Raw genomic sequence first — 15,443 nt, 5'->3', positions numbered from 1 at the left:
TTGGACATTGACTGCCATTACCTTGATTCATTCTCATTGCATCCATAACCATATTTCTGTAAGGATTAGTGTTGTCATTTGCCGCTTCATGCACGTTACTAGCACTAGAAGTAGACCCAACCACCGTTTCTTCCATTCTCCTCTCACTCTCGCTAACAAATACTTCTCCATGTGCATACCAACACTGGTAATTCTCCATAAACCCTTTGTGTAGAAGATGCATCATTACAACATCTGGATGCAGATACTTTTTATTTTCACATTTCCTGCATGGACACCTAATACCGCCTCCAGTAAAATTTCTGGGAATAGATGTTACGAAATTAATAAAACCCTGAACCCCATTACAATAATCCATCCTCCGCAATCCTTGGGGTGAATCTCGATACATCCATGAACGATCATCCATGACTTATATCGAACCTCTATAAAATTATGATGACTTCATGTATTAATTAACTAAGTTAGGTAAATAAACTTGTACAAATATTACTTTAACTCGAGATTATCCAACAAACCAATCACAACTTCTCATAAATATTAAATATTTATTATCATTTATCAACGTCCATACGAATTAAAAAATATAAATTTACAGAAATTACCACTCCGCAATACCATTGATAAAACTTTAAACAGGCCCATTAAGCAAGCTATTAATTATTTCAAAATAGCACATTTAATTCGGTAATTCTATAAAGAAATAACAATTTACAAACAAATACCTAAAACAAACCATAACATGTACAAAATTATACATTCATATACTACAAGTTTGTTTGAGAAATAACAATAAAACATGTACATCTACTAACAAAATACATATACTAAAAAAACAATAAAATTAACATTTAATTAAATGTTAAAATTTAAAAAGATATAATTACTTACAAAAATTGATAAAATCCATCGGTAAATCAGAACACGCGCGGATGCTGTGACCACAAAACTTCAAGAAATATAACTTGTTGTGCTGATATGAGGAAGATTTTTTTTTTTAGGGGGGGAGGGGGGGCTGGTTGTTTGCAGATGGGGAGAGTTGAGATGAGGAAGAAGAAGGAGAAATAGGGGATGAGAGGGTCGGCAGAGCTGTCATATATTAACTTTTTCCGACGGTTTTACCGACGGACACTCCGTCGGTTATTACACCGGTGATTCTGACGGAAACATAGACATGTCACCGTACGGATCTGCCATTTCAAATCCCTTGGTGAGTCCGTCGGCAATTTAAACGGCGAACCGGTCACATCACTTTACGGGCACTGTACGGGCAGTCGTTTTTGAATCCGTCGGTGATTCCGTTGGAAACAAAAACCCGCCAAAACCTCCATGTCAGCGACCCACCTTTTTTTAAATTCAGAAACTTTTCCGTCTGTAATTCAGTCGGTACATACCGACGGAAATGTTCCGTCTGTATTTACTGACTGAATTACGGACGGAAAAGTTTTCGTCGGTTTTTACCGACTGAATTACGGACGGAAGGTGGCCGTCGGTAATTTCGACCTCAAAATACCGACAGAAAATATTTCGTCGGTAAATCCGTTGGTATTTAGCGAATTTCTGGTAGTGGAAGATCTGGCAACTGTGGCCTGCTTCTTAGCATATCAGGCAATGGGATTATTACCCATAAAAATACAATAGCCACTAACCGACCGACGATCACAAGTATCACCTACCCAATCAGTGTCTGAATAGGCAGTAAGAGTGAAAGGTCCTCTAGTGAACTGAATACCAAGTTGTAATAGTCTCTTTGAGATAAGGCAAGATACGTTTTACTGCAGTAAAGTGGTCATCTGTAGGAGATTGCATGTGCTGACAAACAGAGTTAACAGCAAAGGCCAAATCAGGTCTTGTAATATACTGTAGGGCTCCAACGATGCTTCTGTACAGAGATGGATTATGAAATGGAGTAGAAGAGACTGCAGCAGAGGACTGATTTTAAAGTTAATTAGAGAAGAGCAGGGCTTACAGTTCAGCATAGCAGCTCTCTGGAGGAGATCCAACGTATATTTTTGTTGTGTTAAAAAAAGTCCACGATCATTCTTGTCTTGAGTACCTCAATGCCAAGAAAATAGTTCAAGTTCCTAAGGTTTTTTATAGCAAACTGAGCACTTAATTTAGTGATTAGAGTGGAGATATAAGAGGTAGCACTGCCAGTTATAATAATATCATCCACATAAACCGCAAGAATTGTAGTTCGCAAACTGTTAGTTTGAATAAATAACGAGGAATCACTACGGCTCATAAGAAAGCCTTTATTGATTAAAAAGCTATAAAACTTATCATACCAAGCGCGTGATGCCTGTTTAAGACTATACAATGCTTTCTGCAACTTGCAAACATAACCAGGCAGTGAGGGATCTTCATACCCAGGCGGTGAGGAATCTTAATGGGAGGGGTTGGTAGTGAAGGGAAGTCCAGGGCTGTGTCTGATCAGCTTACTGGGAGAATTCCAGGCGAGGGAGTATTGGTAAGGTTATGGAGGAAAGAGGAAATAGGATTTTGAGCATCTCTCGTTGCTTCGGATGTTTATGAGAAAGAAGCTTCTCACAGATATTGACTTTTAGATAGATAACAGAATAGTATCTTAATTAGCAGTTTCTTGAACTTGGTTGCACTCGTAAAGTAGCTTAAGAGAGCAACGAAAGACAGAGCGGTGATATTTCCTGACTAGCAAGTGGAGGATCATTCCAGGCTCTAATTCAGTCTCTGATGGCGTAGCTGATGTGTCATGCTAGGAAGCTGAGCTAGGGCATTTCTTCTTTCGGTTTAAGTGTTCTAAGAAGTGAAAACCCTCCTCTCCGCTTCTGGCAGCATAGAAGGAAGCTTGGGGGAAAGGTCTAAGTGCTAGCATTGAGTCAAACTGATTCAGGTATAGCAATGTAGTTCTTGTCTCCCTTTCCTACCTAGCGCACTAGAATAGGTCAGTAATTAAGTAGTATAGCTAGGTCTTTGAGAGCTGGGTTCGTTTGTCAGTCAGTCTCGGTAGTTCAGTCAGAGCGACATGTGGCATAGCTCAGTTCCTTGATGGATAGATGCTAGTGTCCCTAGATCAGTCTAGTTCGATCAGTTGACAGTGGAGTAGTTCCGTCATAGCATGGGTAGCTCAATCATTCAGTACAGAGATGAGAACGCTACAAACATTCTTTGAAGACGAAAAGAGGGTCATGGGCTTTTATTTGTATGCCAGGTCAGTACGAAGGGAAATAAACTAGCCTAAAGTTGCTGATCGAATGTGAAGTACGAAGCGATCAAGTGGAAGTAGTGCCAGCGATAACCCCTCGACCAGCCACTATGTATCCATGGCCATTAGAGATGAGAAAGGGGCTACGGCAGTTCGTTATTCATACTCATCATTTATATGGTTACAGATAGTCACATCACAGGGTTGCTTGGAAATGGAGAAGCAAAACAACAGCTTTTCTGTTGCCCAAAATGGTGATCCCTAACTTCTTTTCCCGGGAAAGGGTGTCAGATCTATATAAAAAAAATAGCCCTTCCTTGGTCAAGGTGACAGGATTCGAACCTATGGCCCTCTGTACCCAAAACAGATGCGCTGACTAGACTGCGCTACACCTCGTCTCACCCCCCCGAGCATATAGATCCACCCGATCGATGAAGACTTGAACCGAACTCGCCCATCCTTTTGGACACAGGGAGGCGAGAACCAATCCGAGTAATCAACCGCTTTTTTTAGAAAATCTGCCTCCAGCAAGATATGGCGACGCCAAAAAGCCGTAGAGTGCAGGAGCGAGATTTTTTGGCTTTTTCTTTCACTTGAATTTCCAAATTCGGCTCGCTCCCGGCTACGTGTCCTCATGACCCTTCGCCCGCTTAGAAGTGGATTCGAACCACTGACACAAGGATTTTCAGTCCTTTGCTCTAACCTGCTGAGCTACCTGAACCACTTTCCTAAAGTCTGTGTTTTATTCATCGAAGAGCGCCCTACCTTACCACTTGACTAGTAAGGGAAAAGTAAAAAAAAAGAAGATATAGGGCTTTTTTCGCTTGTTCGCCAAGCTTTCGAGCAACTCTTTCAACTGCCGCCTAATCTAATCTCCCACCATGCTCAAGAACTGAGAGCCGTCCAGGGACTGGATGGCCGGAGGGAGCTTGCTTATAGAAAGAAGATAGACCGGTCAAACAAAAAAAAAACGCGAAACAGGCTCTCCGCTCCTAGTCACTAAGTAGTGCTATTTTCGGAACTCATTTTTACTCAATCGAATACTGCATGTAAGTATTCCAGTTGATGAAAAGATATTTAGGAGAGGAGATAGAATCTTTGTGAAAGACCTGTTGATTTACCTTCTCTAGGCAAGGCCCTGCATCTTTGAAATCAAGAATCACAAAAATGAGGGCTGCTGTGAGTGCAGTCCAAGACATGGCCAAACCCATTAGAAAAGCAACCAGCATTCCAACAGTACCAAGGTAAATACACAATCTCTTCCATCTATTCAGCTGGCCTTTACTTTCTTCAGCGGACTGTTGCGGCCCGGGCTCTAAATCAGTCATCATCTCCATGGTCCCTTGTACTCCACCCCTTGCAAATCTTTCCTCCATTTGCTCTCCTATATTATCAGTTGCCTCCTTCTTTGAAAGGACTGATTTCTTCAGCTCAATTTCACCAATGGAATCACTGCACATATCCAATTCACACAACCTCTGGGAGTTCACATGTTCTGCAATGGGATCATATTCGTGAGATTCCAAAGATTTGGGAGATGACATGGTAGCAAGCGAAATCTGATGGATTGCATTGCTACGTGCATGTAATTAATTACTATATATCCAGTCACAAATACGATAGAACAACTAATAATGTGTTTTATTTATTAATCAGCATGAAGCTTCTGCTTGGTTACAGATCATCGGGACACATTTGAAAGAGAAAAGGAAGATTGATGGATCATAAGCTTCAATGATTGAAGTTCCAATTACACTAATATTCCTTTTCACTCTTTTGCCAACAGCTTCATGCTTGTCTTGTACCTGCAAAGAGATGATAGACATAATTAATTATTATTATTATTATTATTATTAAAAATCTAAGTCAAACTACTATGATAAGGGATGGATAATTCATGCTTAGATCTGAATGTTGGATCATATTATATATTTTAATTGCTAAGGACAGTTGATGCAGAGAGTAAAATTGTTTTCGTCGACAAGACCCATCACTTTTTTCAAGGGGAAAAAAACAAGAAACTCATAGCTTAAATTATTATAAAAAATTATATTATTCTCTTATATATTTTTTTAAATAAAAATAATTAAAATTTAAAATTTATACAAAGTTATAGTATCTCATGTTTAATGTATTTATAATTTAATAAAATAAAATAAAAATAATAAGATATAATTTCGTGATTACTTGATTATTAAAATTTAAATATTATATTAAAAAATTATTTAAACTTAAAATTTTACGTTATTATGTATATTTTTAAATACTATATTAAAAAATTTACACAATTCCTTTTGAGATTTTAATTAATATTACCTAATAATATCTTCCTAGCAATTTAATTTTAAAGTTTGATTTACGAAGTTCATACCTGCTCTAGTTACCGCAAGTGATAGGTGGAAGATTGCATTGAGAAGAGAGGCGAGCCGCAATCTGGAGAGTGCTGCAGAGGCAGTCATGTTGCACTGCACCAAGTGCATTACAACAATCAGTACTAGGGTTGGTGTTCGTTGCACCAGGCACCACAAATGGTGCACAGACATTCAGGCTGTTGAGCTGGGATGTGCATATCTGCGAGTGAGCCAGTTGAGTCTGCACTGCAAGTGCAATGAGCAAGAAAAGCAGTCACTACTAAAAAATGGAGTAATTAGCAACGGACAATTCCGTTGCAAATAAAGCTAACATCCGTTGCTAAAACAATTTAGCAACGAAATCAACAACAACAAAAATCGGATGCAGATTTGTCGTTGCTGATTTTTTTGCAACGGATTTGTCCGTTGCTGATTTGATAGCAATGGAAAATCCGTTGCTGAAATTTAGCAACGGATAATCCGTTGCAAAACTAGCAACGGATTATCCGTTGCTGCCAAATCAGCAACGAACAAATCCGTTGCTAATTTTGTGAATCAGCAACGGATTCTCCGTTGCTGATTCATGCATAAGTTGCAATCACCAACGGAGAATCTGTTGGTGATTGCATTTGTTTTTTTATTAAATTAATTTTTATTTATTTATTAAAATCACTTTTAATTTATTTATTTAATTATTTATGGATAATTTAAAAATATAACCAACATAAATTAATTAATATTAAAAATAATTATATCATTAATAAAAAACAAAATAAAAATAATATTCATATTATAAAAATTTAGTTAAACTTGCATTAATACAATTAAGTTCAAATACAATAAAAAAAACAACAAAAGATACAATCATGGTGCAGGTTGCGAAGACGAACCATGATATTGTGGATCAACAGAAGATTGAGCAGGATATAAAGGTCGAGGTGTAGGTCGAAAAATTGGTTGAAATGCAGGACCCATAGGTGTCATTATCTGAGGAGCCATAGGTGGCGGTATTGATGGAGTCAAAGGTGGTGGCATACCTTGATCAATATTTGATGTCCCACCATGGTATCCAAGATTGTTCACAATATATTCTTTCATGGAATCCATCTGCCGTTTCATTTCAAGAATAAAATCATCTTTTTTCTTTATCTCCTCTTCTTTATCCTTTATCTCCTTTTGCAATGCTCGATACGATGAACTGGGATATGATGACTCCACCGAGTAAGAATGTGATGAAGAGCTTGTACTAACTTTTGATTTTGGCATACGAGGTGCACCATATACCCTACCCTTTGTAACTCCTCCTGAAGCCACACACCAAGCTGCTCCATCAAATGAAGGATGATTTTCCCGATCAGTTCCATACTTTGAAATCATCTCCATTTTATAATTTTCCTACAAATAAAATACATGCAACAATAAATTAATTTGAATGTTGAATAATACTTAAGTTATATTAAGAAATAATCAAATAAAAATACATACAACCACTTTTTTAGACTTGTTGTCGACAAAGCTACCAGATTGCTTAGTACTTTGATGCAAAGCTGTAAAGACATCATCCCATGGAGGTTCTTTTCCACCAGCTTCCTCTTGCTTTCAAGATTAATAAATATTATAAAAGAGAAATATACAAATTTTAATTTATTATCTTAAGCATTAAAAAAAAATCCTTACCATGTTAGCTCGATATGATGCAAATGACACTGTTCCTCCAGAATGAGTGCTTATTTTGCCATCTGTTTTGGTTAATCGATTTCTCCTAGCAGATTCAGATCTCCTTTGAAATTCAGGGGTGGACCAAACATCTTTGATCATTTGATTCCAGTCATCATTGTTTATCCAGGCAGGACCCTTATCAAGACAATCTATAATATTTGTAGTGTTTTCTTTTGACATGGCTTTCTTGCGAGCTCGGGTCAATTGTTGATTCAAAGCTATCCTAGCCTTATCTTCCCAAATATTACGAACAATCGACTCATCTTTCTCAGGAAAGGAATATTTTTTCTACCAAATAATATATATACCAAGTAAAAAGGGTGCACAAAATTTCAAATTATATAAATAATTAATCATATTGTGTTATCTTGTTCAGAATTTGCAAGATGATGTAATAACTAAAGAAATTAAATGATATTAAAGAGTAAACAAGAAATAAGAACAAATTATAACACAAATCAATCATAGCTATTCAGTTGATAATTTTCATAATTCTACATTAAAGTGATCAAAATTAAAAAGAATATGATGGCAATTAGTGTTGGTTCTTACCTTAAACTCTTTAAAGAATTCATCCCTGCACATTGGATCTACTTTTTCCCAAGAGTGCCATGCTCCCTTAAAATTGGACCTCAAAATATCTCCGATTGCACGACCACACGATGCATTATTGAACCTGAAAATATATAATAACAAACTTATATTAAACAAATAATTACACAATAATAAGTAATTTTTTTCATACTTGAAAATATAACCTTAATAAGTTAGTTATTGAAAGTTTGAACTTACTCTGTTGTTCCATACAAACAAAGCTCTTTTTTTCTTGTTATTGGATCTATTGACGTGTCAAAACCCTTCCTTTTAACACTTTGATCATAATTGTATGGAGAAGATGTTGAACCGTGATATGATGGAACACCATCTTGATCCTCATCACATACATCTCTCTCATCACATACACCTCTCTCATTACTACCGTCTCCCTCATCTTCATTTCTAATGTTCACATCATTATCATTACCTTCAACTCTCCTATAACTCCCATATAAATTATGTCCTCCATAAACAAGTTGGTTATCTCGAGAGAAACCTCCTTGAGTTTGAAGCAAATCTTGAAAACGAAAGCCCTCACAATATTGATATGCATCAACCCTCCCACAATCATGTTGAGGAGGATGTGTACTCCCCAAAGTAGGTATATAATACTCATTTGCGTTCTGATACATAGGTTGATGAAATGTGGATCCTTTGTTATTATGCCTTGATGTAGTTTGAAATGACTTGGATGAAGTGGACTTGTCACTCCTTGAAGTGGACCTGTCACTCCTAGAATCTAATATGGATCCTCGTCGAGGCATGCTAAAAACCGGAAAAAATAACTAACATTTAGAATATGGCAATATATACAACATAACAATAAATTAGCTCATAGTTAAACTATCAGGAACAAAAAATTCACAGATATTTTCCCAAGACTGCCATAACTAGAATGAAAACAAACTGTTAAATCTCATTGACAAAACTCAGCCATGAAGTTTAAATTGTCAAAAGCCAATTACCACAAACAGTAATAAAAATAATAATCTAAATAATTAATTAAGCAGAAATCAAAATTTATGAGTATGCTTACCTTGATGTTTGGTCCTATAAATCAAAACATTGAGTAGGAAGAACCCTTTCTTTCACGCTTCAGCATCTGTAAGCAAGAAAACGAATCACAAAATAAAATATAACATCAGAATCACAATTTAAAGATTGATACTTGAAAGGTTATAAATGGTTTCAAAGGTGAATGAAAATGATTTATGTAATGTGATGCATAACCCACACTTGAATAAAATAATAAAAAAAAACATTGACAGCCTAAATATTGTCAAATAATATGAAATCATTCATACATATAATAAAGATAATTCATTACATATACTACAAAATATAATTAACTTGTGCTACTCATTATTATCATCATTCCTAACCATCACCACCATAACAATCATCCTCACCATCATCTTCTTCTTCTTCTTCACCATCACCATCACCATCACCATCACCATCAGCTTCTTCATCTTCATCTTCATCTTCATCATCTTTGTTTCCCCAATTCATGTCAAGTTGAATCAATTCATGTTGCCCGATTTCTTCATAATAAGATGGTTCAACAAGTATATTTGGATCATCAAGTGTTTAAGTAGGAAGGACACGACATGATTGAGAAATCTCATCTGATTGATCAACATCAAATGATCTCACATTGTTGGCATCTTCGATAAATTCACCCATATCAACATTGTAACGACTTCTAGCAGTTGTCTTAATAACCGTCCACCATTCAGATGATTTATTACCAGGTGGATATGTATAGTAGACTTGTTGACATTGTTGTGCTAACACAAAATCTTCATTTCCGTGTAGTCGAGATGTATGCTTGATTTCAACCAAACCATTCGAAGGATGCACTCTAATCCCTCGTTTTGTATCATACCAATTACATTTAAACATAAATAACTTGCACTTACTCCCCAAGTATTTTAGCCGAACAACTTCTTTAAGCATTCCATAATAATCACATTCATTATCATCATAGCAACTTCCTTTAACACAAACTCCACTATTCATTGTCTTTTTAAAACGACCATAACGTTGAGTATGAAATTTAAAACCATTCACATAATAGCCATTATAACATTTCACTGAAGTTGAAGGGCCCATAGCAAGTCCAAAGAGCTGATTTTCAATTCCATTAGATTGGTATTCCACCTAGCATAATAGTTAACTCCATAAGAAATAATGATTCAAAAGAGATTAATAATATTTTTAAAGTAGCTAATTGACATAAAATATAAATTAATTTTACTAAAATACTTACATTATTTTTTAACCAATTTGGAAAGATCACTTCGCATAATTTTTCAATTTCACCATCACTCGCATGTGGTTGTTGTGACTTTAGCTCTTGTCGACATTGCCTAAAATTTTAAAATGTTAAAGTTAATAATAAATTATTATAAATTTAGTACAAATTAATATTTCATACTTACTCTAAATAAGGCTTCAGTTCTTGACAATTGAATATCACATAGTTATGCGCAATTTGCATTTCAGCATGTGACAACTGCCTTTTATAAAATCTTTTGGATAATTTTTTCCCTAGATAGGAAAAAATAGAGAGACATCCATCTACACTTCTAAGGCCACCATCATCATTCCGTGGAACTCGATTCCAAATTGTTTGCACGTCATCACCAAAATAATGAGATGCGAAATTGATAATTTCATCAATCAAGTATGCTTCACATATGGAACCCTCAACTTTAGCTTTATTGGTCACTTTCTTCTTCAAATAAAACATATACCTATATCATTTCTGTCAATTAGTTTATTTTTAAAAAATAAAAAGTGAATAAAATTAACATAGTATGAAAACATACCGTTCAAATGGATACATCCATCGATATTGAACTGGTCCACCAACTTTTGCCTCATAAGGTAGATGTATCGTCAAGTGTTCCATGGAGTCAAAGAAGGATGGAGGAAAAATCCTTTCAAGTTTGCAAATTATTTCAATTATATTCATCTGCATTAACTCTATGTGCTGAGCATTTAAATTTGTTGAACAAATATCTTGGAAAAATACGGACAGTTCAGTTAATGCCTCCCACAGTGGCCTAGGTAAGTAAGGTCGAAAAGCGGTTGGAAGAAGTCTTTGAATGAAGACATGACAATCATGGCTCTTCATCCCTGAAACCTTACATTGTGCCTCTTTCACACATCGTGAAATGCTTGAAGCATAACCATCAGGAAATGATAATTCCTTCATCCATGACAAAACTTCTTGTTGTTGTTTCTTGTGTAGACAATAAGTGCCTTTAGGTTTGTAAAGCCGACCACTCATATCTTGTTGCAAATGTAAATTTGGCTTCTGACAATACAATTGAATATCCAACCTAGCCTTTAAATTGTCCTTGCTTCTATTCGGACAATCCATTACTGTATAAAAAATGTTGTCAAAGACATTTTTCTCAATATGCATGACATCAAGATTATGACGAATCAAATTTGTATGCCAATATGGAAGCTCCCAAAAAATGCTCTTCTTCACCCAATTGTGCTTAACACCAAAGCCATGAATTTTATCATTATATGATGAACCTCCATTATGTCCCTCAGTATACTTGGACACTTCATTTAACATTTCCAAACCAGATGGACGAGGTAAAGGAGGAAGCCTTTCAATTACTCCTTTCAAAAACTTATCATATTGAAATCTATATGGGTGGTCCATGGGTAGGAATCGTCGATGACAATCAAAAAATGTAGTTTTCCCCCCATTTTTTAATCTAAAAGCCTTGCTATGCTCCATACAATAAGGACAAGACAGATTTCCATGAGTACTCCACCCCGATAACATGCCATATGCTGGAAAGTCACTAATGGTCCACATCAAAGCTGCCCTTAATTGAAAATTTTCCTTTCTGTATACATCATATGTTTCAACACCAAAAAACCACAAATTCTTTAACTCATCAATCAAAAGGTCTTAGAAAAACATCAAGCTTTTTACCCGGATTCTTTGGCCCAGGAATCATCATTGTCAAAAACATGAATGGTCTAGTCATGCACTTCCACGGAGGCAAATTATAAACAGTCACAATTACTGGCCAACAAGAATATGTATTTGAAGACATGTCAAATGGACAAAACCCATCAGTGCACAACCCTAACCGAATATTTCTCGGATCTGATGCAAAGCTTAAGTGGACACGATTAAACTCCTTCCATGCCTCCCCATCAGATGGGTGCACCATAACCCCATTATCAGACTTATGAAAATGATGCCATGTCATATCTTTGGCATGATATGGAGACATGAATAGTCTCTGAAGCCTTGGTGTTAGAGGAAAGTATCGGAGTTGCTTCTCCGCCTTATTGGAACCTTTACTAGTTGGATTTCTAGGTTTGTATCGTGAACTTCCACAAAAATCACAATTTATTTTCATTGCATCTACCCCATAGTACAGCATACAGTAATTAGGACACACATCATATTTCTCATAACCAAGTCCAAGTGGCCGCATAAATTTCTTGGCATCATAAAAATTTGAAACCAAATTTTCATCATTAGGCATGCAACTTTTTGTAAAGTCAATAAAATTATTGAAGGCATTCTGAGTCAAATTTAAAGTTGACTTCATATTAAGCAATTGTACACAAGCAGATAATTTGGATTGCTTGGTACACCCATCCCACAACGGCTCCTCCGCGGCTTTCAAAAGCTTAAAAAATTTAGTTGCCTCCGGATTTGGAATTTCCCCTGCTACCATAGGACTAGACACATTATCATTATAGAATGCATTACCAACCCCCATTGCATCCATAACCAGATTCCTATATGGATTCTCTAGACAAACATCATTCACATCATGACTCATTATAATCGATGAAGGTCCAGCCAATATTGGTTCTGCGACATAAGGCTCCCCATGTACAGTCCAATTTTCATAACAAGGTAAAAAACCTTTTATCAATAGATGTTTACAAACATCATCTTCTTTTAAAAACTTTTGATTTTTGCACCTCACACAAGGACATCTAATTTTTCCCCCAGATATATTTTTATCAATTGAAAATGCAAAATTGATAAATCTTCTAACACCAGTAATGTATTCAGGACGAAGGCGACCATCCATAAGACGACGATACATCCACGATCGATCATCCATGTTAATCTAATTAACATGACAACACCAATAAGCATTTTTTGAAATAAGCATACTTCTTTAACTACTAGTACTTAAACAATCCTTTAAAATAAAATATGTACCACATGAATAAACTTTAATTATTTGTCCAGCTCAAACATATATGAAGCTAAAAAATAGATAACTGTTTTTCTTCTACTTTTTCTTATTGAGTGTTTAATTATATAGGCTGTTTAGTGTGACAATATGAGTGTGTGAGGAATTCCCACACACTTATATTGTCATTTATATTTTCTAACTAGTGACAAAAATATACTATTTAGATTATGTTCGGTTAGTATTTTATAGAGAATGAATGGATAAAAAAATATATTTAGTTGAACAAATACTAAATAAATTTATCTTTATAATAGTTTTGGAGTTGAACAAATAAATTCCCACCTCTAGGTTTCATTTTGGTCTCATAATTTCCATCCAAAATAAACTCAATATCAGATTTAATAAAAGAAAATCATTCAATTAGTTTTCTTATACAAACTATCAATATTGTCCCAATGAAAGACAGAGTTCCAACTACTTGACAAGATTACAATAGGCATGCCCAACAAAAAAATTATGCACGATATAATTAAGCAACCATGTAAAAATAATGCAAAATAGACTTACCTAAGCCCCAAGAATCAATGGCACAAGGTGGAGGTTTTCTTATTGCAACCCAATCAGATTTAGCCAACTCTATTGGATTATATTGTGATCCAATAAGCCATTTATATTGCTGGAAAAATAAAAAAAACATAAACAGTATGTTACACCCATCAAGTTATAACAATTGCTAGTCTTTAAAACAAATCCTTATATTATAGAATGTGACAACAATGAAATTTTGGTTATATTGATGAATCCTCAAGTATTACAAGATTTAGTTAATAAATTAAAATATTATAAAATGTAATTGCAATATCATAAACAATGATAAGAAGGTGATACAAACTCAAAACTTTATGATAAGCAGTACTATTTTATCAAATATTCTATCCAAAACCACTCCTAAACAAACTTGGGCATTGAATGAAGATCCTATTACGGAATTACATAAAATCAAATGGATGGAATTTTTAAGAAATGATTTTATTTGTTTTTTGTAAGATTAACATTACTCATTTATAATTGATTTTTTTATAAAGAATTTGGAATAAACTAAGTATTTTCTTGTAATTTTTTAACAAGGAATAAAGGTTGATAGATTATTAATTTCCTACTTTGCAATGGATTAACACAAAGAATCAACAGCTGAATAAGCAAAATGAGTGCCGTATATATGATTCTTTATATGCAGTACGGTGGAGTCCTGTAAAAAAAGTCCACAATCATCACTATCTACTTAGTTTTGATCCGTCCAGTCCCAACAAATTACCTTTTTAGCTCAGAGCACGCCAGTCAATAATTTACAAAATCTGTGATCAGTAATGCCTTGGTATGTTGTCACAGTACGTTTCCACGTGGTTAACATTTAAACTGGTTGTCATTGATGAACATGGAAGCAAACCATATCTTTCGAGTTTTCTATGTGTTCTTCATGAGAAAAACATCTAATTGACGCTTACAGTTTTTGTCAACCAGCCAGGCTTCGGAGAATTATGAAACCAGAGGGATCATGACAATGCTAAATGCAGTTTCTGCTTTTGGAAAAAATGGACTGTGAATATCTAAATTACTCAAATATTTTAATTATTATAAGATGGAGTCATTTAATCTATAAAGAATACTCCTGCGTTTTGATTTTTTTTATTAAATGAATCAAATGCTGTAATTAAATAAACAATGTCAAATACAAGGAATAAAGGTTGATATAATAAAATATTATACCATTAAAGTTTGTTCTTTCTTTCGGGTTAAAACATATTCTTTCTAAATTATTAATTGTTTTGATTGACATATCCCTACACACTTTTTCTTTAAAATTTAATACATTAATTATGTGATGCTTTGATTGGGATCCTCTCTATCACAAACCACTAGCAGAATTCCACCATTTTGTCGACCAGAAAACCTTAGAAGACCACCAAAACAGTTTACTAACCTCATAGGTAACATTCTAATATCAAAACCTTTTTCAACACAAAATTTGTATTTTATTTTTTAAATATAAAATTCTCAAATCTTAAAACACTTAATTTCATGATGGTTGTGAAGATTGGTTTGAATGTTTATGTGTTAAAATAAATAATAAAAAAACAATTAATAACTCATAAGACTCAATACGTTTGGCTTTTTCACCTGAATAATTAATTAGCTATTTTATTTTGTAAGAGGAGGGCTGAGTTTTATACAGATCCAATTGCAAAAACTCAATTTCACACCTTTCTATTGCGATGATGATGGTCCAACTCACTCTATTGTGACAAGAAAAGATTTTTCCTTATGGAACTTAATGCTTCTAAGCAAATCCAAGCTTCCGTTACGTTAGAGCTTATGTTTATATAGTTA

At 34.8% G+C, this 15,443-nt stretch overlaps 2 protein-coding genes and 2 non-coding genes across 4 annotated transcripts; all 4 read right to left on the bottom strand.

Moving 5' to 3' along the window:
• Positions 1-1,716: 1,716 nt before the first annotated feature.
• LOC133682884 (uncharacterized) lies at positions 1,717-9,079 on the bottom strand. Its single transcript, XM_062106432.1, has 11 exons — positions 8,888-9,079; positions 8,047-8,616; positions 7,807-7,930; positions 7,213-7,542; positions 7,021-7,131; positions 6,426-6,930; positions 5,569-5,781; positions 4,306-4,679; positions 2,289-2,326; positions 2,057-2,204; positions 1,717-1,932 (listed from the first exon to the last, which is right to left on the bottom strand). Exons 2-11 carry the CDS (start codon positions 8,613-8,615, stop codon positions 1,717-1,719), a joined length of 2,628 nt encoding a protein of 875 aa, XP_061962416.1. The 5' UTR covers position 8,616; positions 8,888-9,079.
• TRNAP-UGG (transfer RNA proline (anticodon UGG)) lies at positions 3,506-3,580 on the bottom strand. The gene has a single exon. It is a non-coding gene; the product is annotated as a tRNA-Pro (tRNA).
• TRNAF-GAA (transfer RNA phenylalanine (anticodon GAA)) lies at positions 3,832-3,905 on the bottom strand. The gene has a single exon. It is a non-coding gene; the product is annotated as a tRNA-Phe (tRNA).
• Positions 9,080-11,780: 2,701 nt separating the features above from the next.
• LOC133682883 (uncharacterized) lies at positions 11,781-12,977 on the bottom strand. Its single transcript, XM_062106431.1, has one exon. The coding sequence runs from the start codon at positions 12,975-12,977 to the stop codon at positions 11,781-11,783; it is 1,197 nt and encodes a 398-aa protein (XP_061962415.1).
• Between the last annotated feature and the right edge of the window lie 2,466 nt (positions 12,978-15,443).

Source organism: Populus nigra, chromosome 2 (assembly GCF_951802175.1).
Source record: "Populus nigra chromosome 2, ddPopNigr1.1, whole genome shotgun sequence".
Taxonomy (NCBI): Eukaryota; Viridiplantae; Streptophyta; class Magnoliopsida; order Malpighiales; family Salicaceae; genus Populus; species Populus nigra.
This window is presented reverse-complemented; position numbering and strand designations above follow the sequence as displayed.

Excerpts from the sequence above, each read along its gene's own strand:
- LOC133682883 (XM_062106431.1), bottom strand. The coding sequence starts at position 12,977 with ATGGATGATCGATCGTGGATGTATCGTCGTCTTATGGATGGTCGCCTT.
- LOC133682884 (XM_062106432.1), bottom strand. The coding sequence starts at position 8,615 with ATGCCTCGACGAGGATCCATATTAGATTCTAGGAGTGACAGGTCCACT. Across the intron at positions 7,132-7,212 it reads CATCATATCGAGCTAACATG|CAAGAGGAAGCTGGTGGAAA; the intron begins GTAAGGATTTTT and ends TAATCTTGAAAG. Across the intron at positions 4,680-5,568 it reads TCTTCCACCTATCACTTGCG|AACATGTGAACTCCCAGAGG; the intron begins GTAACTAGAGCA and ends ATCCCATTGCAG.